Raw genomic sequence first — 23,009 nt, forward strand, 5'->3', positions numbered from 1 at the left:
CAACAAAATTACATCAAAACAATTTTGAAAATTTTGAAAATCCATGTTTTCTTCTCTAGCTTCGCGCAGCTGGCATAAACAGCTTCGCATTAGCGAGCAATTTGTCTGTGAAAACATAATCTTAACGATAGGTCACGTGCTGGTAGCCAAGCTGGGCGGGTTGCTTGTTAGGTTAGGTTAGAGTTTTAAGAATTCATTGATCTGAAAAAAAAAACTGCTCCTGGAATTTTATAAGTATTTTTAGGTACTCAGCGTATGCAAAACTATGACCTCCTTTGAGCTTAGTATACAACATTGCTTATACAAGGTTCTAAATATAGAGCAACATTGGAGATGTTAGGATTATGCTGTTAAAGTTATTACGAATTTTTTATTTCTGTAAATTAGAACGTACAAAACGAGTGAACAATTGACGATCGCGCTAACATCGCTATGAATTGAACATAATATGAAATATAAACAAAAATACTGATATCATGGTTTCCAGAGAGTCATTTTACTAAACCAGAAGTGGATCCTTCATTAAATTTGATATTGAAAGAGCACATAAAGCCGATCATACACCTGATCTCTTACCGTGTTATCAAATATTAAGGAAAAAAAGAGCGTTCTTCAGGCATTACAATTTTCGCTCTCAAAAATAAAAATGTTTATTTCACAATTTGCAAAAATTGTCAAACTTCTATTCATGCAATTTATCACAAGCATAAATATTGAACTGGACTAAATTAGTAGATATCAAAGTACCGAAGCAGTTTTTAAGAATACGTGACCTGAAGTGAAAACGACCTCGTTAATTATTAAAAGATGGCATTGAATATTTCCCTCATATACTCCCAAAGTGGACCAAAGGGTAAAAAGTACATTTAGCCCATAAAAAGGGAAAACAATTTTATTAATGTTTTTTTGTACCTATGTGTCTGAGAAAAATTATCTATTATCTTAATACGATTGAAAAATGATAAATCATCGTCATCTTCACCATTTAATTAATCTCTTGACTCTCGAGCTTTAGTTATGAGATGTTACATAGATACGATTTTGACATGCGTTTATTATTTTAATATTTGAACACGCCAAAGATCCAATTATATTGTTTCTGTTATAGGTTTACAATTTTTTTTTTAATGAATTGTGAAATAATCTTCGCAAAAAATCTCAAGCGAATAAGCTAAAATCCACTACAGTACCCTACAGTCTTAGATCATTACTTAATGATCTAAGCCTACAGTCATGAAATGTTCAAATTTATTGCAAAGATTACTCGATCACAGATTCAGTAATAAAATGGGATATAGACAAAAAATTTATTCATAGGGACTCATGAGTTTCATAATATCATAAACTCTTTAAATATAAAAAAATAGTTCTTTCCATTTACTTGTGTTTCAGTAAAATAAATATAGTTCGATTTGTGTTCAAATAATCTAATAACAATAAATATTGTGAATTGCCACCAACGCATTAAACAACACGCATTTATTGCGGCACCGAAAAACAATAGCTTATCACGATTTGCGGTGGCCATTCATATAATAACAATAAAAAGATCAAGATACTGTTGTAATTTGTGGCAGATCAATATCTACGAATCATGTGATAGCAAGTGCATCGGTATCAAACTGGAGCATACTATCGTACATCGTTTGCCGGCTTTATTGCTGAATGGCCTGTCATATAATCTGCGTGTAATGGACACGAAAGATCGATCTCTATAAGATTGTTTTTGTATCTCCTTTTCAGTGTTATCGTTCAATGATTCAATGATCTTTATCATTATTGCCACATCATGTATAATCAAAATGATTGCCGAAATTGTATGTGTTTACTACCTATGTGTTGTTCTGAGCAGTCATAATAAATTGAAATTATAAAATAATATAGATATTATAAAAACTAAACTACTTATACGTATAACATCCAAGGATTATAAGTCACTGATGATGTAAATAAATGAAATGGAAACCAATTATATTATGTATAGAGAAAAAAGCTATTTAACTCTATGTATCTCATTTGTTATGCATAGAGCTAATATATTCACATAACATAATGACACCATAAATCCTTAATATTATAAACCCACGCATTATCCACTAAGGCATCACTAATCATACAGATAAACACATAAACAATGTCTCCTAATACCACTACTTAATTACCAGCCAAACGGTATAGAGAGCGCTTACATTTGTCAAAACCATTTATCTCAAAGTTCAGCTATTTTCCCAAGGTAATTCCGTCAACACGTACTATTCACCACGTCACCGCGAAACATAGAGGTTCCTTATTCGATGAAAGCGGTATTAATTGTCGGATTAAGTGAGTGAAAACCCTACTAATCTAATTGTATGCCTCATGCACAACCATGCCACATTCTAAGGTTTGAATTGAAGTTGGTATGCGTCTGAATATATTATGTTAAACTAGTCTTTCCCGTAAAAAATGTTTCGAAGTTAGACTTTCAACTAGCTCCCGAGTTAAATTGTTTGCTAATGTTATGTTGGTACTTATGTAGACAATATGAAGTTTGTTCGGTAATCTCGCAAAAATAGTTCGACTGATGTGTATATTTTTTTTAATTAGTTAATAATATCAAAGACTATCGTTTTTAATATCACGTAATAAATTTAAAGAACATTCAATTTATTTAAATCATATCATTGTAATTAATACGATGTATAGTTCTTAATAGATAGGTACCTAACAAGCTTTTATAATTAGCCACTACTGAATAAAATACATTTATCGTGGCTGTTTAATTACTTTCTGTACAAAATTTAAGCTGAAGACTCGCAAAATCAACATGAAGCTTTAAAGATTTAAGATCTAATTCCCCTTGTAAAAGTTTTCAAGCTCCCGTCGCGCATTATTTATTGTTTTATTCAACTTCATTTATACTTGAAATAAACACAATATTAATGTAGCTTCGAAGTCACGTAATGAATTCCTTAAACTCGAAACTCAAACATTTATTTCACTTCTTTTAGAAGCGCTTTTGAATGGTCATAATACGTCGATTAATATTGTAATATTTGCTACCGGTTCGGAAAGCAGTTTCAACAGAGTAGAGCAGGCAAGAAAATCTTTAGAACCTATTTTCAACTCTGTCTGTTTTACATTTTAATTTCATTACTTATACACGTTAAAAAGGTACCAATAAGTAAAGGGAAATAATATTTAGGAGCAGATTTTTTACAAACACGTTAAGAGATGGAATTATACCTTTCTATTGTGATATGGCAAACATCATAATTAATACATATAAGGTATAACACATACTATAAATATTCCAATAAATAAACCTCTTTATCACAAGCTTACCATACCACCAACGTTAACAGAAAGTCGTGTTTCATGTATATTTCGTATAGAATATTCAAATACAGATTGAGAACACATACAAATACTGTGTGCTAACATTTCGTCAGTACATAACTTTATACGTCGACAATATCAGACTCGGCACTTATCTTAAATCAAATATATTTCCCAACTCCCTTCTGAAGGTCACTATCAAGTTACCAGTATAAGATTAAGAAAGTTGGCAAACATCCATTGAACAAAACGTCGTAAATATGTTTTTTATGGAACATTCCATAAAAACGTTGGGATAGGAAAATTTTCAACTTAATTTATGGATTCTGAATTCACAATCATCAATTGTTAGAAACATCTGGAAGAAATTGCTTTTAATGTTGCTGTCAAATTTAGAATATTACTATATAAGATTTGACTACTTGTCAAATTGAAAAAAGTGACGCTCTATAAAAAGAAACTGAAATTGTGATATCATTTTACTTTATTTTCATAATCTATAAGCATATGGAATTGTAATGCATTTTCAAATAAATATATAATAATAATAATTATGAAGATTTCTGCCCTGAGATGCATAGATAATACTGTATAAATAAGAACTGGGATGCGCCGCTGGCTGCTTGCTGCCGCGCACCACGTACCCTCGAAGGTGGACAACCTTCCGGAGTAGAAAAAATAGACTAAATTCAGTTTGAAAAATGGCGTTATGTGAATAAAAGGATCAATAATTATTTTAATGGCATATATTTTCATATATTTAAGAGACTGTTCTCAATTCTAAAGAACAGTTAAATACGGGTCATTAAAAAAATAAAACAAATCAAACATGCAAACAAACATTTGTACATCACAGGTAATTTTACTTATATAATGACGATAATATGTTTTTATACTACAAACGATAATCCATACTAATATTATAAATGCGAAAGTAACTCTGTCTGTCTGTCTGTCTGTTACTCAATCACGCCTTAACTACTGAACCAATTTGCATGAAATTTGGTATAGAGATATTTTGAAACCCGAGGAAGGACATAGGATAGTTTTTATCCCGGAAATCCTACGGGAACGCGTTTTTCTTTGAAAACGCGGGCGAAGCCGCGGGCGGAAAGCTAGTAAATAATATCATCAACATTTACTTGCGTCATGCCTTGCATCAGTCGATTAATAAAACTAAATCTTTTTTACAACTACTACATCCATATTATGTACCTCTTATTTACTAGCGTCCTAAATAATAAACCCTAAACAAATAAAAACATGAATTATACGCAATAAAGAATTCAAAGGACAAACAATAGTAAAGCATGAATTAGTCATAGTTATAAAATACACGCGATATAAAACCTATTCATTGTTAAGATAACGGAGTTTACTGAACTAAGACTCTTTGTGAAATATTATTAAACACTAATTGAAACTTGCTCGCTGGCTCTATATTAAAATATTATTCTTTTTAAACCATATATTTGTATAAATTTAATTTTTGGTTCATAATTGTGCATATATTTTCAACACTTACAATCTATTAATATTTGTAGGTATAACAAATTCATAACTACTGCATAACGTAAATAAGTTTTTATCGCATTTAAAAACAAATATAGGTACGACGAGACGAAATTAAGTGGTATTATAAAGTTGGTACACTTATCAAGGAACAGTCAGACAAGCGTTTAACTTTATAATAATAGTGTTATTATCCTATGCATAAATGAGCATAAGGAGTTTCTTATTTACTGATATAGTATAATGAAATGAAGCGATGAAATTCCACGTCCGCGCAATCATATTGAGTGTTTTTACTTTGAGTATATTATCATTATTATAAAATAACAGTGTTATAAACTTATTTATTCAGTGTTAATTTTTCGATTATCCTAAGTGTGTAAGTGTAGTTCAGTGGCCTCGGTTTCGTTCAAATTATAATCATTATTCGACAAAGGAAACGTATTAAAAAACAAGAAGATATGCAACGGAGTTTGGATCGCTCGAGAGAATATATATCGATTTTGAATGAAGGTAAAACAAATTGATACTTAGCCTATATTACTTTAAAAGTATGATAGCTGCTTCAGATAGAATTTATTAATTATATTATTAAGAATTATATGACTAATATTAGGAAGAGGTCTTCCAGTTTATTAATTACCACTTAATCTGTTGATCAATTTCTTGGTTGAATAGGACAAATTTCACTATTTTTCTCAGAGAATCTATTAACCGAAAGTCTTTTTTGTTTACCGCCAGTTATCAGTCACATGCTCGGCGATAACCAAAGGATAACCTACATTTACTTGTATAAATAAGATTTTAATATAATCGAGACGAACAGTATACATTTGAATTGATAGGATTAGAATTTGTTGGTGATTTAAAGTGAAATGCGATTGTTATCGGGACAAGATAAGGATGGCGGGGCTTCTGAGGCGGCTCTAATGAGAGGTTGGTTTGTAAAGCCGTTCATCATAAATAGTTTTTTTGTGTAATATTTAGTACTAAAAAGTATGGAAGTTGTCATATACACGTACAGGGGGAAAATACTGCTGTATAATATTATTTTATAACAATAATATTCCAAACTTTTCTATGAATTTAAATACAATATCAAAGCACATCAAAGAGAGTATTAATTTAAACTCATTAATATTATGATGAATACTCTGTTTTGAAAATTAAATTAAATAGGTATATTAATTTAATACTTGATCAATAAATTAAATAAATTACTTATTACAAAGATTAAGTTTGAATACAATAAAAAATGCAATAAAACGTTTATAGCAACATCAAAAATGGTTAATTTACTATCTTATCCGAAATTATCAAATTTATTGTTCTAGCTAACTAACTCATAAAATTCCTATTGCAATTTTCGGAAACCAGTTTTAATATTTCTTCGTCCAATGCCGTGGCTTAACGCTCGCGTTTATAACAGCTTAATTTTCCGTCACCACACTAATATATTGTGAAGCTTTAAAATTTAAATCAAACTTTTGTAAGCCGCAGTTCCATTAGACACCAGTTTAAACCGGCCTCCAGTGACGTCACAAAGCTTTTGTGTCGCTGTCATTAAAGTATAAAATTAATATGAAATTGTTGGTACTTGGTTGGTACTATACACGTACTATACGTTAAAAAGTATGTATACTTTTCCCACGGTTATACTGTATGGTCACAGTATTAAAATATTATTTCCTATGGTTAACTGTAACGTTGCGTTGGCATAATATTCGATTATAGTGCATGTTGGTCCCTGAGGTAATCGATATTTTTAATTAAAATAATGAAAACTCGTTACAAAACGTCAACTAGCTTTAATACACTTTTTACGTCATACTAATATTTCCTTGATAAAACAAACTAATGGCGCTTTGTAATATTAAATCCAATTTCAAAATGATAAAAATAAATAATTAACAAATTCTGATTAAATCACTGATTTTTATCCAAAAGATTTCTTTATTTATCGAATGTGTAACATTTGTTTGTTTTACTCTTTGAACGATAACAGTTAATAATTTGTAATAGACGCGTAATTATGAGATACTTACCTACATTTAAATTTCTTTTTATAGCTTTAAGATTCCCTTAAAGTTCAAACGTAATAATTAATTAAATCTACAGTTTTTACAGAAGTAATAAATTATTAAAATTTATATTTTCTAAAATAACATTTTAAACTAAAACTTAAAAAATTTTAAACTCATATTCTCAATCTGAATTTGTATCATCTATATTTTCTTAAACTAGAAGAAGCTGTGCAAAAAATTGTTTACGCATAGTCCTTCCAATTATTTCTAATAGAGAGCCAGCCAGGGTAAGAAGGACCTTAGTGAGCTATAAAAAGGCACCCTTAGCCAGAGGGTTAATGATCAACTTAACCCTACGGTAAATAAATGGCTCGTTTGTTCCCGAGAGCGTTGATGAGAGATGCAATTTAGATTTAAATGCCATTTTCATAAGAACCACTTAGAAATAAACACATTTTAAACAAAAATATTTTTCAAACTTTTTACACGTAGGTAACATTTTAGTCCGTATAAATGCATCCACTAGAATGCTTCAACTCCAATTGATTATTTATCTAATTTACATAATATATATATATACAAACAATCATTAGGTATTTTACTTGGATATAATTTTATTAAAAAACCAAATCAGAATGGAATTTACCTTAAATCTTAATCATCATAAAAGCAAACCATTTAATAAAAACACGTAAAATCACAGATAATATAAGCATTTGGTAAAAAAATATACAATACGTTATCCCTTTATAGCGGGATGGAGGCATTCACTTGCCTCTATGGCCCTCGCGTGATATTCTGTATTGCGCCTCCGAAAATAGCCCTTTTTTCTACAATAAGCCGAGATTATCATGATCTTTACCCGTAAATTTCAGAGAAAATGTTATTAATAATAATGAAGTGACACACTTAGCAACCAGTTTATAATCTGTATCATTTAATTATAAACATCAGCATTGTTTACCTATTTGCCAAAATTTCCATCATTTACAAAGGGTATAATATCCTAAATTGATTATTAAAATTAGAATCTATCTATATAGGATATATAGCTTTGTTAATTATTCTAGTATTAGAATCAAGCTATATTTATGCTATAATGCAGCATTAGATTCGCTGTATCATTTACGTTTCAAAGCGACGAAGCTTATTCAAGTCCACGTAACCGTTAACCACGTTAAACAGATCTGAAAAGATACCCGCTGAAAGACATCTATTCATGGCTCGTTATTTTATTAGTGGCTGGAGTTTAATGCATAAAATAAAATCATTGATGCATAATTTGAGGGGCATTTTTCGCGACCTTATTACCACGTTGACGTCGGCGCCTCGACGGGCCACACTAGCCGAAGGTAGGTCGGTGCTTGGCCTATATTCTGTCCCTCTCGCGCGCTCCAACATGATAACAGGCCATCTCCCTCCCAGTGACGTCATCACACAAACCCCTGAACGCAGTAGGTGTGCGTTCCGGTTATCATTGCTCTCGTTCAATCGCGTTACTGTAAAAATAGTGCTGAGTAATTAATTTTTTATGTAAAATAAATTTAAATAGACCTATCTTATTAAATCCCTTTAGCAATTAATTAAATTCAAACCTATCTCATGCAATGAAAGTCAAAAGTCAAAACTGAAATTTGAGCACGTCATTGGAACTCAATTAATCGCACCACCATCTCTATAAATGGAACATTTACATAAAATGTCAGCTATCAGATTGGATTTTTAATACAAATGCAAATGAAGACCCTAAATTTTTATGTTCATGGCAACACGTTTCGGTATTATTTTTAAAAATTAATTTGGCAAACCAATTCTAAATATCTATTGGAAATGTATACAGGAAAAGCCACGGAAAAGCAATGCATTAGTCAAAAATAAAGTTTTTACTTTCGCCGCGATTTATTATAGTATCTGTAGGTATGTATTTTTAAGATATTATATTAGCATTATTCATTTAGTCGATGTATCAAATAATCCGTCAAGGTATGCAGATGTTTTTCTAGCACTAAATATTATTTTACCAGATAAATGATATGTTGAGAAACATCAGAAAATGTTATCCGTATATCAATTAATCATATGTACGTTCCTCATACCTACTGTTATTTTAGCAAAATTAAAAGCTGAAAATACGGAATCGCGATCGCTAAAAGTGAGAAAGTTTATTAAAAACCAGATTCCAGCGTAAATATTTAAGTAAGATTTTCGATTTTAATAATATAATCTTCTTAATGTTTACTTGCTTACCTTGCCTGTGATTAAGTATACTGGAAATAAAATTTGCGAAGTATTAAATACTATAGAAGTAAAGAATTAATATCTGTAAAATGAACTGCTCTACGACGATTATTCACGCTCAAATATGAATGGGTAAACCATCTATCTACTTCTAAAGTTCAAAACTCCAGAACGTCTTCTAAAGTTTTCATCCTATATTCTATTTCTATAGTACACCTAGTTATGTTGTGATTAAATAGAAGTTTCTGGTAGTTAGTAGTGAACTATGCCACCGAAAGCCTGAGTTTTAAACACAATTACAGAACTTTCGAGATTCACGTATAGAGCCCAAACATCTTATCAACTACTCATTTGATCCAGCTTATAAAGTAGGTATTATCAAAGAAACTGAACCCACGAACTTTTTACTTAGAGCGACTTCTTGTACAAGTACTGAACATGTCATGTATAAATTGAATAGCACAATCTTGGCGTAATGTGTTATTTTGAAATATGTTTTAAATGCTTGGTTCTCGTGAAGAAAATATTAAAAATAAATTAATGAATAACTTTTTAACAATATAACTGTATTTTTGCTGCTGAAAGAACAATGTCCCTTTAGATAGCTTAGCTGGTAATGAGTACCTAAATTTTAATATAGCCGTTAATGATATTTTCATGGTGTTTTAAATAAATACGGTTAGTTTTTATATCGCTCAATTTTAAACATGTATTATTCCTTCAAAGAAGATGTATTTTAAACGAAATATGATACATATTAATTATCAGTATAATCTAATTACAACATTGATACAAACAAATATTTGTAGTAGTATATTATTATAATTTCTAATATACAAGGTGAAAGGTAAGACGTTTGACAAATTTAGACAGGAGCTTCTACTCATGAAACTGAACAACTTTTGTTCTACAACTTTGCTGAATTTGTAGAAAAAAATTTGGACTTTGTATGGAAATCTGTCAGCTGATTAGCGAAGTTTCCTTTCAAAGTCCAATTTTATTTTTACGAATTCAGCAAAGTTGTAGAACAAAAGTTGTTCAGTTTCATGAGTAGAAGCTCCTGTCTAAATTTGTCAAACGTCTTACCTTTCACCTTGTATAATTTGTTAATATAATTTCTATAATTTGTTACAGGTATGTTTAAAGAGAAGATGGATGAAGAGTTTATCTACTAATTAGTGAAGATCTTCGTATGTATGATCATCTCTTATCACTTTCCTCCTAGAATTTGTCTGCAAAACAATTTTAGAATTGTACCTAAGTTTCTTGATTCTCCTGAGCTTCTCAATGTTAATAATTTGAACCACGGCCTCGTTGGCCCGCTCCTCGTTAAAAAAAAACCTGCAATTAAATATAACATCACATATGCATATTTGTCATAACTACTATAACAAGCATAAAATGGAACGTTCTACATTTTACAAATTATTTATTTTACCGGGAGCAAATAATTGCAAATAACGGGTATTATTTTCTCCATGTTGATGAATAATTTATAATAATATTGAAATTAAAAATGAATATGTGCATTTGATTTCACAATCTTCTTTATCTACAAATGAGGTCCTATTTTGATGATAAAAGAATCAATGTAATCATGTAAGCTACATGTAAACACAAGTTATAAATATACCTTTACGGTGAACATTAAGCATATTCAAAGGTAGGCTAAACATTTTTAAAAATAAATGTCCAAAGAGCATAGGAAATCCTATAATTTGCTTTAATACACCTCTAAGCCAGATTAGAGCGAGATGGGGCTTAATCCGCTTTTATCCAGACCTCATTCATGAGTCCCGGTCTATCTAGACAGCCTCACTTGTAATTCGCAGATTTAGTTTCTATAATCCACAATGTTTTCATAAATAAGTCAGTGATTTAAAATTAAAAGTTGTTTTTTTTTCGGTGATAACGTACCTTTGCCATAATATACCTTCAATATAACTTCAATTATATTGGCTAATAGCTTTCCGCCTGCGGCTTCGCCCGCGTTTTCAAAGAAAAACCCGCATAGCTCCCGTTCCCGTGGGATTTACGGGATAAAACCTAGCCTATGTTACTCGTGGATAATGTAGCTTTCGAATGGTGAAAGTCCAGTAGTTTATGAGCCTATTACAATCAAACAAACAAAGTTTTCCTCTTTATAATATTAGTGTAGATATAAAAAAGAGCTTACTCCTTAATATTCTCTCCCAGAGGTGAAGAAATAGACCAATTATTTTTAAGTATCACTTTTTGCTTTTAGTTTAAAATGCCTTTTAAATCAACTTTGGCTAAATTCCAGCTGTATTTTATTTGGTCCTTAATAAAGATGTATACAAAAGGTCTGAATAATGGCGCCAGCTGATGGCCCTGTCCCTCTTTCTAAAGGACAATTATTTTTGAACAAGTTGGGCTCTTTGAAAACACTCTAACGACCCGCTTTGTTTTACGTTAGCAAATATTAAAATTGTATAAGCGGACTAAGAATTAGACGAAAAATTAAGAGTCAGGAATAAATCATTAGCATTGGCATCATTAATTTAATTAGATTTCTTAAAATCGATTTCTCATGGTTCTATTTTCCAGGGCCAACTTCTTTATGATCATTTCATTTCAATTATCAGTGACATCTATGTCGCTGTTTTCTTATTAAGCTAACGCTAATTAATTTATAAATATGTAGCTCAAAGTTATCTTGATAATTCACAATCGTCCAATACACCATTTGATCGCCAGTCTTCTACATCCGTAGTCATTAAAAGTTCATTTCTTTTATGACGTTTCTTTGAAATACTGCCTATAAACATCCCATTGCCTTCCTGATATCTGTAGGAAAGGGACATAAAATGTGCTTTTCAACAATATCTTTTTATTGGACTGAAATTGAAAACGATTCGTAGCGGAAACATAAAATTTTGTCACCGCTCGTCAGGAACGAAAAGAAGGTGCAGATTCGAAAACTTTCAATTTATTAAAATTAGGTTCGTAGCAAATGGTATTATAATGAGCACATTTCCGTTTGACACTAGAAAGTACTGTATTTCTTAATAAAGGCGACGCTCGTTATTTAATTGTGAGAAGGATTTAAATATAAACAAAGGCTTAAAAGATATTGCAGAGATATGATAATCGTAACCACGTTTAAGCTATCACATCTACCATTCATGATTAATTCTTACTAAACTGATCATGCTGGGAGAGAGATCTTCAATTTTGCAACCTCTTATAACCTCTCCCAGCTTGTTAAAGAGGCAACTCGAATTCCTGATATTGAAGGCCATACGTCCAATTGCCTAGATCTCTTACTGACTACTGATCCCGACCGTTGTGTGGTAGAAGTTGATGCTCCACTTGGTACCTCTGACCACTGCTTGGTAAGATCTGTTTCAACTTATTCTCCACCGGACTTTACATCCAAAGGAAAGAGAAGAGTTTGGAGATATAAGTTGGCAGACTGGGACGAGATGCGTAACTTTTTCTCCTCCTATCCTTGGCGCCAGGTTTGTTTCTCATCTAACGACCCCTCGACCTGTGCGGAGAACATCGCCGATGTTATTCGTCAGGGAATGGAGTATTTTATTCCCTTTTCTGACGTTATCATCGATGCCAAAGCTCGACCCTGGTTCAACGCTGAATGTGCTCAAGCGGAAAGAAGTAAGGAAGCCGCATATCGAACCTGGGCTGATGCTCGAATACACAAATCTTCTGATTTACACGAAAAAAAGAAAGCTTTTAACAAAGCTGCCAAGGACTGTAAAAAGTTACTCAAGAGGGCAAGATTCGATCATATTCGCCGTATCGGAGACAAACTCGCATCCTATCCAGCTGGTAGTAAGGCATTCTGGTCGCTTGCGAAAGTTGTTGAATCGAACTTTTCACGATCCTCGCTACCACCGCTGCTGAAACCCGATGGATCACTTGCTCATACTGCAAAAGAGAAAGCCGACACATTTGCTATACTCTTCGCACAAAATTCACGTCTTGATCCAATGAACACAACACCACCTTCCTTACCACATTGCCACTCAGTTATGCCTAGCATAAGTATAAGGCAAAAAGATGTTCTTAACATTATGCGTGGTCTTGACGTCAATAAAGCAAGTGGTCCGGATGGGATCCCTGGAATAGTCCTGAAAATGTGTGCTCCTGAGCTGTCTCCTATCTTGACCCGCTTGTTTCGGTTGTCTTTAGAGTCGGGTCTAGTCCCTAAGTCCTGGAAGCTTGCAAACGTGCAACCTGTGCCCAAAAAAGGCAGTCGTGTGGACCCCACTAACTATCGCCCGATTTCAATCACCTCCATACTCTGCAAGATTATGGAGCGTGTATTGAACAACCGGCTCCTTGCGTACCTAGAGGCCAACGATCTTCTTAATGACCGGCAGTATGGTTTCCGCAAGAATAGATCGACTGGCGATCTCCTGGTACACGCTACTCATATTTGGGGAGAAGCCATAGAGAATCACGGTGAGGCACTTGCTGTCTCCCTTGATATCTCTAAGGCTTTCGATAAAGTCTGGCACGCTAGCCTCCTAAGCAAGCTTCCTTCATACGGAATACCCCCTGATCTCTGCACTTGGATAGCCGACTTCCTGAGAGAGCGTTCTATCCAAGTAGTTATCGACGGATGCATATCTGATCCTCTGGATATTAACGCGGGTGTTCCTCAGGGGTCTGTACTTTCTGCAACGCTGTTCCTGCTGCACATAAATGATATGCTACGGCCAAACATTTTTGGGTACGCGGACGACAGTACAGTTGTAGAAAGATACCTATCCAATGCTGCTGCATCCAAAGAAACTATAGCAACTGAGAGAGAGGCCATGATTGAACGAGTGAATAGCACTTTACTGGATATCTCCAAATGGGGCGATGCGAATCTGGTGAGATTTAATGCGTCAAAAACGCAGGCGTGCCTGTTCACAGCGAAAAAAAGTCCACTTCACCTAGCTCCGACTTTTCGTGATGTGCCGATCGTGGTGTCAGACAGTCTGCAGTTGCTTGGCGTCACCGTTTCGTCGAACCTCAACTTCAGACAGTTCATCGAATCTAAGGCGCAACTTGCTGCAAAAAAGCTCGGCATTTTGGCCAAAGTAAGGCAATACTTCACACCTGACCAGCTTCTTAAATTATACCAAGCCCAAGTTCGGTCTTGTGTGGAATATTGCAGCCATATATGGGCTGGAGCTGCAAAAACTCATCTAGGCGCCTTAGATTCGATGGAAAGGCGTGCTAAAAAACTTATAGCCGACCCGAGTCTGCTCAGCGGCAAACTCTACACTCTGGAGCACAGACGCAAAATTGCTTGCCTTTCAGTCTTCTACCGGCTTCACTTCGGTGAATGTGGGACTGAATTACACCACCTTATACCACCTTCTCCTTTCCAATACAGGACGTCGCGACGAAATACTGGTTTCCACCCCTTCGTGGTCGAGATACCCCATGTGCGCACCAAGCGCTTCGAAAACAGTTTTTTAATAAAAACCGCGAAGATGTGGAACTCCCTACCGCCATCCGTGTTTCCCGATAGATACAATTTGGATCTATTCAAGGCCAAAGTGAATAGGCTTTACCTTACTGATCAGGCATGCTAACCTGAAAGACCGCATCTTCACTTACCATCAGGTGAGATGGCGGTCAAATGCCTGAGCAGTGTGTTCAAAAAAAAAAAAAAAAAAAAACAATACTTCAATGACTTACTTCAATTTGGTTTAATCTTAGATTAATAAAAGATTTGTACATGCAAATTCAAACTATCTTTGCTATCTTTCCCTCCGCAGCTACGCTCGCGTGAACTTTCATTACTGTGCCAAAATTGTTCACCATACAAATTTCCTCCCATAAGTCAATTCAAATAGCGAAAGAAGCCTATGTCAAAAAATTACATATTCTTGACAGGCTTCTTAGACATTTCTTAATACAAATCACCAGTACCTCCATTATCTACGTCAAAGTTCATTAAAAATCGGATGCATTATTTATAGACAGATGAATAAGCAATAATATATAAAATACACTAAACTAATTAATTAATAAGCCAATATTAACAATAACAACTGCACCGTACACAAGTGCCATTCTATTAACACTTAAACACGAGCTGCGTGCTGTATTCTGAATCAAAAGATGGTTTCCATAGCAACGGATCTTATCGCCGATGAGCCTCTCATTCCGCCCTAGTATCTTGAAGAGTGCTATATCATGCTAAGTTAATTTACCTTTCTTAAAATACGATTTCTTTAAACATACAAAAATAACTATCATAGCGTAGGTTTTGATTTTTAATTAGAAACTTCTGAACTTCGTTTTAACGCAAAGATAAAATAAATCTCAATCAAATAATAATAAACAAGCGTTTTAACAACAATTAATTTGTGTTGTATCTGACATGTTTTAATAAATTGTATACATATATTATTCTCTCAGTAGGTCTTAACAAACAGAGTCAATTCAATTTTTCGTCAAAATTTCAAAGGGACAAGGCCCTTTGTACGATGTAACGTTAAGATTGTAACAAAAACGAGTACTAAGATGTTGTATTCTCAAGAGTCGGGAGTGTGTTAAATAACATGGCCGCTTGGGAGATCTCACTTTACAAAGTCGGAGATATATGTCCCGGGTTACGTTACGCCATGACTTTTCGAATATGGTGACCTGAAAAGTTTATCTATATTATACCTATTATTGAAACTATATTTCATATTTAACCTATATACAAAAAAAAAGTATCAATTCTCATTTAATTTAACTTTCGATAGTCACGTCAGCTAACATACATTCCTATTAGAAACAATAAAATATTGTTGTGCTGTAACCGTTAAGCGTCTACTTTATTACTAATAAAACATTTACACAGCTAGTTATCTTCGCTAAATATTAACTAGGTAGGAGGGCCAAAACCTTTTTTCATTAAAACCATTTAGATAATTAGCAACTTTGCTAGTGTTCTACATATGTGATGTAAAATCAGTTTGTAGAAAAATGTACGTATGTATGTAATTAAAGAACAATAGACAAACGTCTGAAAACTACAGAATTAATTTAAAGTTAATTAATGTCACCGTCAGTAATCCGTACTTTTAAGCCCGCACCTAACCCAAATGAACTCTATAAAATAATTATCGCGGCGATGTTTCATGAAAATTTCTCTTTACTCAGCAAAGTTATAACTTCAAATATTAGCACAGCGTTGCGAACAAGTTGGAGTCATGTAATTTCCTTTGTGGTGGCAAAAGACTTGTAATCTTCGAGCGTGCGTCAAGTTTTGTTAGGAAAATATTTCGTCTCGTCTCGATGTAATGTCATACATTCGCGTGGCTGTGACGGCTTGTAATTTCATGTGTACTTATTTGTAATTTATGACTCGTGGGTTACGCTTTATCTATGTCGTTGATCTATATATTATATGGGACACATTTTAGTAATAATTCTTGTATTTGAAACATACTTCTTCTTGATCCGGTTAGACTACATACTATATTCTATCTCGTGAATTATGTTCATATCATTAATTTTTACGAAAACAACTATTAACAGATTTTATTGAATATTGAATACAAATACGAAACACAATCTACGTATTGTATTTAACTATATAAATATGAACGACACAATGTACGATTATGTAAAAATATAAAGGTTATATTTTATTTACAACTATAACTAAAGTATGGATGAACAATATCAATAAAATGATACTTCATTTAATAGCTTTAGTTATAAAAGTAAAGTAATAAAACTGTGAATGTAATATTTTTCTCGGAGACCCAGGAATGATTTATCCCACGGCCTAATTACCTCCCGAATCACAGGGGTGCCACTCTGAACACAGGTTCATTAAAGTTATTTATGAATATGGGATATCCAAATTAATTAATTAGTGTTACTGTTATTCGTTTGATTTCATTAGTTAACAATAAGGTGTGTGGTGTACTTTCCTGTTATTGTTCATTAGTTAGATTACAAATCTCGCGTAGTATAAGAGAATAATATGTAAAACTATACTTACTACCCTAGTTACTCGATATGTAAATGTATATCATTAGAAACTTAAGTACAAAGAAACAAGTTATAAATTGTAGTAGTTACCAATTTGTCAATATGGGTAAAGTAAAGACTTTATATGTAGACTTTAATACAAAAGTCTATGAAAGCTCAAAAGAAACCCATCAAAGGTAAAATTAACTCATCTAACGTACCTATGTGTTATTTTTGCTAAAATATCAACGCTGGATTTGCAATTACGAAGGCACCATGTGATAATTAGAATATATTTTTATTAAAATATTTTTGAAGAGGCGTAGGAAAATTTTCTATTGTGGGAATAAGGCTTTTATGCCAACGCTTATTAGTGAGACCTGGCGCTTCGTAAAGTATAATTTTATCGCTGACGTATTGTTGAAAAAAATGTATTTTTTTTCTTTTACTGGAATAATGTTGTAGTCATAACAAGCAACTTCAAATGGCTTACTTATTTCTTTGTAAACTAATAATTTATTCATTTGAAACAACAGTTTATTTCCAAGACTTCTATATGCTTTTTAATCGAACATATACAATGTGATGTAAAAGTACTTATTCATTCACATACAATCAATCTGTTTTCCCTCCTCACATAAATTTTCTATTCATAATATTATAATGGTTAACATCCAGCAGATGAACGGAGCAAGGAATAAATTGCGTTATCAGATTAAATAGAATCCAATAAATCCAGATACAACAATCCATGTGGGAGCCGGGAAAGATCAATATATCACAAGTAATCCGTCTATGAAACAGGAGCTAGCAAAATTGTACCAATTCACGTTATACAAGCTAAATTTAGATAGCAATTATATTTGATACAAATTTCATCTTGCTACCGAACACTTCCAATCTGAAGAGCTTTGATTTAATTAAATAGTGAACGGATACAGGCCGCATGATAAAAATATTTTTGTATAGTTTATATTCGTGGAGACCGAATATTGAGTCAATTAAAATGTCCATTGAACAATGCCAATACTCGTAGTTTTTTAATGAAATACAATATGCGCTCTACGCTACAATTAAACGTAGGTACAAACATACGTATAACATAAAAGCGTCGTAAAACCTGTTGTATGTTTGTTTTAATTTTTTTATTGACGTAACAAAAATCTCCAATATAATCTATACTAATATTATAAAGCTAGAGTTTTTTTTGTTATGAACGCGCTAATCTCGGGACTACTGGTCTGATTTGAAAAATTCTTTCGGTGTTAGATAGCCCATTTATTGGCTATATATCATACGCTAAAACCAACAGGAGCGGAGCAATGCGGGTGAAACCGCGGGGAACAGCTAGTAAACTATAAATATGTACTATAAATTTTGCTCTAACAAAACCTCGATGAACTTTTTTTGTTTTTAAAAAATAAAAACAATGCCCGAAAAACTGGGGCAAAGCAAAAGTTTAAAAGTGAATCAATTTACATGTGCCTACAAATTCATCCTGTGAATTCGCATAAAACGCAGTGCCCATCAAATATTCTGCGCAAACGAGGCGTTGTAAAATATGCAGAGCGCTCGGAACGGCAACTATAAGCGCGAAATTTTCACGAGAAAATACAGATAATGTTATGCAACAGATTATTGGAATAGTCAACTTTTGAAATAAATTTTATCCGTGTCGTGTCGACATCAAGTACGTCCATGAAATTTCTGGGAGTCGAAAATTTTATGTAACTTTTAACATCAGTATTCTTTTATGTTCAACCGATCTAAAAATCTCAAACACTTGACAAACGAGACGAATTGGGATTAGCATCAAAGTTAAAGGTTATTAAAATTGCGATCTAACGCATACACGCAACGTTTTTAACTCAATTATAACGAAGGTGTTTACCTAATTATAGAAGCGGTAAGCCAAAAGAGGATTATCGCTGTAATGGGTTTACGCAAGCCGTAAGTCTTGTTTAGTGACAAATATAAACGTGCCGTAGTTACGAGGGCGAGGTAAACGCTCGTAAAACTAAACATTAACCGCCCAGATGTTAATGGTTACCTCCTGCAGTCGTGTTGGAGGTAAATATAGTGCTTTTCAACTCGATCGTGTCAACGCTGCAGTTGTTTTAGTTGAACTGTTTATTGTTCGCTGTTAAATTTGCCTGTGTTCAAGTGAATTCGTGATTCGAATTTGTTCAATGTTAATTTACAATCGTATCCAAAGTCCAAACATAACCTAATACATATCTATTATTGTGTCTATTATTTATATAATAATAATAATTTCAAAACTAAATAAAATATTAATAAACTTGAGTTAACATTTAATGCAGTGCCACCTACAAATTATCAAAATATGTATTGACATTTAAAGAAGCGAGCGCATCAAATTTCACGTCAAATTAAAAACAAAAGCTCAAAGATAAACTATCGAATTCGTCGAAAATGAGAAGACAATGGGTGCTCCTAAGGGTCGAGGTGCTTTAGAAATTGTCGACCCACATTTGGGTCAAAGTGACGCCGCCGCTGACATTACTGAAAACTTGCTCTCATTTGCGTTGTTTGTGAAACTGGTGACGGCCTACGACTTCGTTTAGATATCACTTCAATTATCAAGCGTACATAAAAAACTCTACGTCTAGATTTTGAGATGTCACGGGAAAGCGGTGAACAAAATTATGTAAACTGTATTCAGTTACCAAGATAAATCTCACTCTTACAATGTCTCAATACACTCTTATAGTCTGTATCTCATTCTAGTTAAAAACAATGTTTCCTATTCTTATAAGAATCTACGTTATCATCAACTGTTTTTATTGTGAAGATAATTATAAATGTTCATAAACTTAAATTAAAATAATAAACACACGTAATAAATCCATAATTATCATTACCTTTATCGCCACGAGTGCGAACAAAGACAAAAAATGTAGAAAATACATCTGAATTTTGTCTCGTTGACTTTCTCCCGTAGGTCAAGATGATGCCTTCAAATTTTCAGTCCCCCAAGACGAGGGCTCTTTACGACATGGATACTTAAAAGTTAAAAAGAATTTTAATCTAATGCTGAACCACCAGAGAAGTGCCTTTTACCGATCCACGTTTCGCTTTGTGGAACGAACACCTACTCGATAATAATACGAAAAAAATGCTGAGCGTAATTATGTATAGATCGCGTGATGTTATTTTAATATCTTGCGAGATGTGCGAAAATTATAGATTTTGGTGCAGGGCAGAAAATGTGCTAATATGAAAATCTTGAAATTTAGTTATAAGTAGGTATGTAATAATCCTTAATAGTTAATCTTTCATTAATAACATTTTTTTCAAAATATTAGGGATTTTTTTGCTTCGGTCTACATCTTATCAGAACTGCAGCTCACTCATTTAAAACCCGATTAACTTGGAAAGAATGCCTTGAACTCGTTAAGAAATGAAAGCTGATTGTTCACTTCCTCATAATGCAGAAATTTATAATATCTACTAAAATGCAGCAAACGAGCAAAAATTATTATTAGCTTAGTTTTTGTTCTGTTATTTCTGAGATTTGCTTAGTTATTCTATTATTAATAATTATAAAATTAAGTTTACTTTGCAATTAAAGATCAATAAAGTCAAAGTAAGCTTAAGATATTTAACAACACTAATCGAATGGTAATGTCTTCGCTGTTATAGTTTCTATATCTGTCTTATTATTAAGAAAGAAAAAGTTGACTAAAATCGTACCCGTCATTATAGATCACGCAATCTTCTTTTGTAAGAAATTGAACTCCGTGTCAAGAACTATTTCGTTCACATCCTAAAGTAATTTATATTTCTCTACGACGCGACGCGACGTTAAATTTATTAATGACTAGCTTCCGCCCGCGACTCCGTCCGCGCGGATGTCGGTCTTCGCGTGGATGGTTTATTTCTCCATTTTGAGACCTCTGACAATAACATCTTATAAATATCTATTGGACCCAATTCCCAAATACGGTTAGGCCTATAATAATACGCAACGTGTGTTCGCGGTTCTACGGAACAACGTCTATGGATAAAACTGAAAAATTAAGATTAATTTTTTTCTACGTATTTTTCCAGGATAAAAAGTATCCTATTTTACGCCCAGGATAATAAGGTATAATTATACCAAGTTTCATCGAAATCGAACCGCTAGTTTTCACGTGATGCCTTCACATACAGACAGACAGACAGACAGACAGACAGACAGACAGACAAAAAATTTTTTAATCACATATTTGGGTTTGGTATCGATCCAGTAACACCCCCTGGTATTTATTTTTTCAATATTTTCAATGTACAGAATTGACCCTTCTACAGATTTATTATATGTATAGATACAGTGTATCTCGAAGACGGTCGAAGTGTCGGTCAGTTTATCTCATACAATTTGCCAACGCGTAGAGCTGCTACGAACTCGTAGCATGACCAATTTAACGCCAAGGAGCATACTAACTATACTCAAATATTTGTTATGGAGGCAAATAAGGGAATTCTCTTGGAATTCTAAATAATTGCGATTAGTATTATGTCATACTAGGTTTCCGCCCGCGGCTTCGCCCGCGCAGTCAAAGAAAAACTCGCATAGTTCCCGTTCCCGTGCGATTTCCGGGATTGCGTCAATTTTCCAGGGTAAAAAGTAGCCTATGTCCTTTCTCAGGTATCAAAATATCTCCATACCAAATTTCATGAAAATTGGTTCAGTAGTTTAGGCGTGATAGAGTAACAGATAGACAGACAGAGTTACTTTCGCATTTATAATATAAGTATGGATTCTATTGTTATATCATATCATCTATTAAAATCTTATATTATAATTAGTATAAACGCAGAAGCAACCTACTTTCTCCTAAATATCTTTATAATATAAATCATATAAATGTAATTTATGTTTTTATTATCATAGGCAATGGCAAGATTTAGCTAAAAATATATAAATAAAATTCGACAAAAGAAAAACATATCTTATTCTTAACAAAAACGAGACATCCTCATTTCGGTTTCATACTTATTCAGAAAGATTCACGGCTTTGTGTGATATTTAGGTTTTCCTCGTATTTTATTTTACGATGAGGTTTATTATCTTATGCCATCTAAAATAACACCTTTCAACATAAAGAATAACACAAAACACAAAACACAAGCTTGTAAAAATCCCGAAACTCAGCAAAAAGTTCACTTATTTTGTTACTTATGCGCAACTTCAAACAATGTTAAATGATATTTTCCTGGAATATTTTAATGGAAGCTATATTATAGACTTTGCGTAAAATAGCATAATCCAACAGTGCTGTACTGAAATACTGCATTTGTAATCGTATTAAATAATGGCTCTATCCGCTACATAAGAGCTGAAATTTTCCCTCGTTTATACGTTATCATTGAAGAGATATTTTCAAAGCTATAAGTAAAATGGATATGATAATACGTAATACTTTCATACGTATATACGTCCATACTTTTGTTTGTTTTATGATATTGAAACATAAAACTGCATTTTTAACTACATTTAATCATAAATATGCAACGACATTTTGATCTAAAAAGGGCATTACGATACGTGACTGCTAAAAAAATTCATACAATAAATAAGATATAAAATAACATATTATATAAGATACTAGGTTTCCACCCGCGGCTTCGCCCGCGCAGTCAAAGAAAAACCCGCATAGTTCCCGTTCCCGTGGTATTTCCGGATTTACGTCATTTTCCCGGGATAAAAAGTAGCTTATGTCTTTTCTCGGGTATCAAAATATCTCCATACCTAATTTCATGAAAATTGGTTCAGTAGTTTAGGCGTGATTTAGTAAGTAATAGACAGACAGAGTTATACTTTCGCATTTATAATATAAGTATGGATATAAATATTCTGAAATATTAAAAATCACGCCAATATGTAAAACGGTGTAACAAAATTCTTCAATATGTAAAGTATAAGTAATAAACTATTCTAACGCCTTAAAGCTT

General features: G+C 33.0%; 1 protein-coding gene across 8 annotated transcripts in view; it reads left to right on the forward strand.

Annotated features, from left to right (window-relative positions):
• LOC123703582 (solute carrier family 12 member 4) overlaps nucleotides 1–23,009 on the forward strand; it is a 289,109-nt gene that overhangs the window by 221,249 nt on the left and 44,851 nt on the right. The window contains exon 1 of one of the 8 annotated variants that reach the window (XM_045652271.1): nucleotides 5,680–5,766. The exons of the other annotated variants lie outside the window; for them this stretch is intronic. Coding sequence (XP_045508227.1) covers nucleotides 5,706–5,766 — 61 coding nt within the window. The 5' untranslated portion in view covers nucleotides 5,680–5,705. Of the gene's footprint in view, nucleotides 1–5,679; nucleotides 5,767–23,009 lie in introns of those variants that run through there. 8 annotated transcript variants of the gene reach the window in all.

This window comes from Colias croceus, chromosome 1, assembly GCF_905220415.1.
Source record: "Colias croceus chromosome 1, ilColCroc2.1".
NCBI classification, from domain to species: Eukaryota; Metazoa; Arthropoda; class Insecta; order Lepidoptera; family Pieridae; genus Colias; species Colias croceus.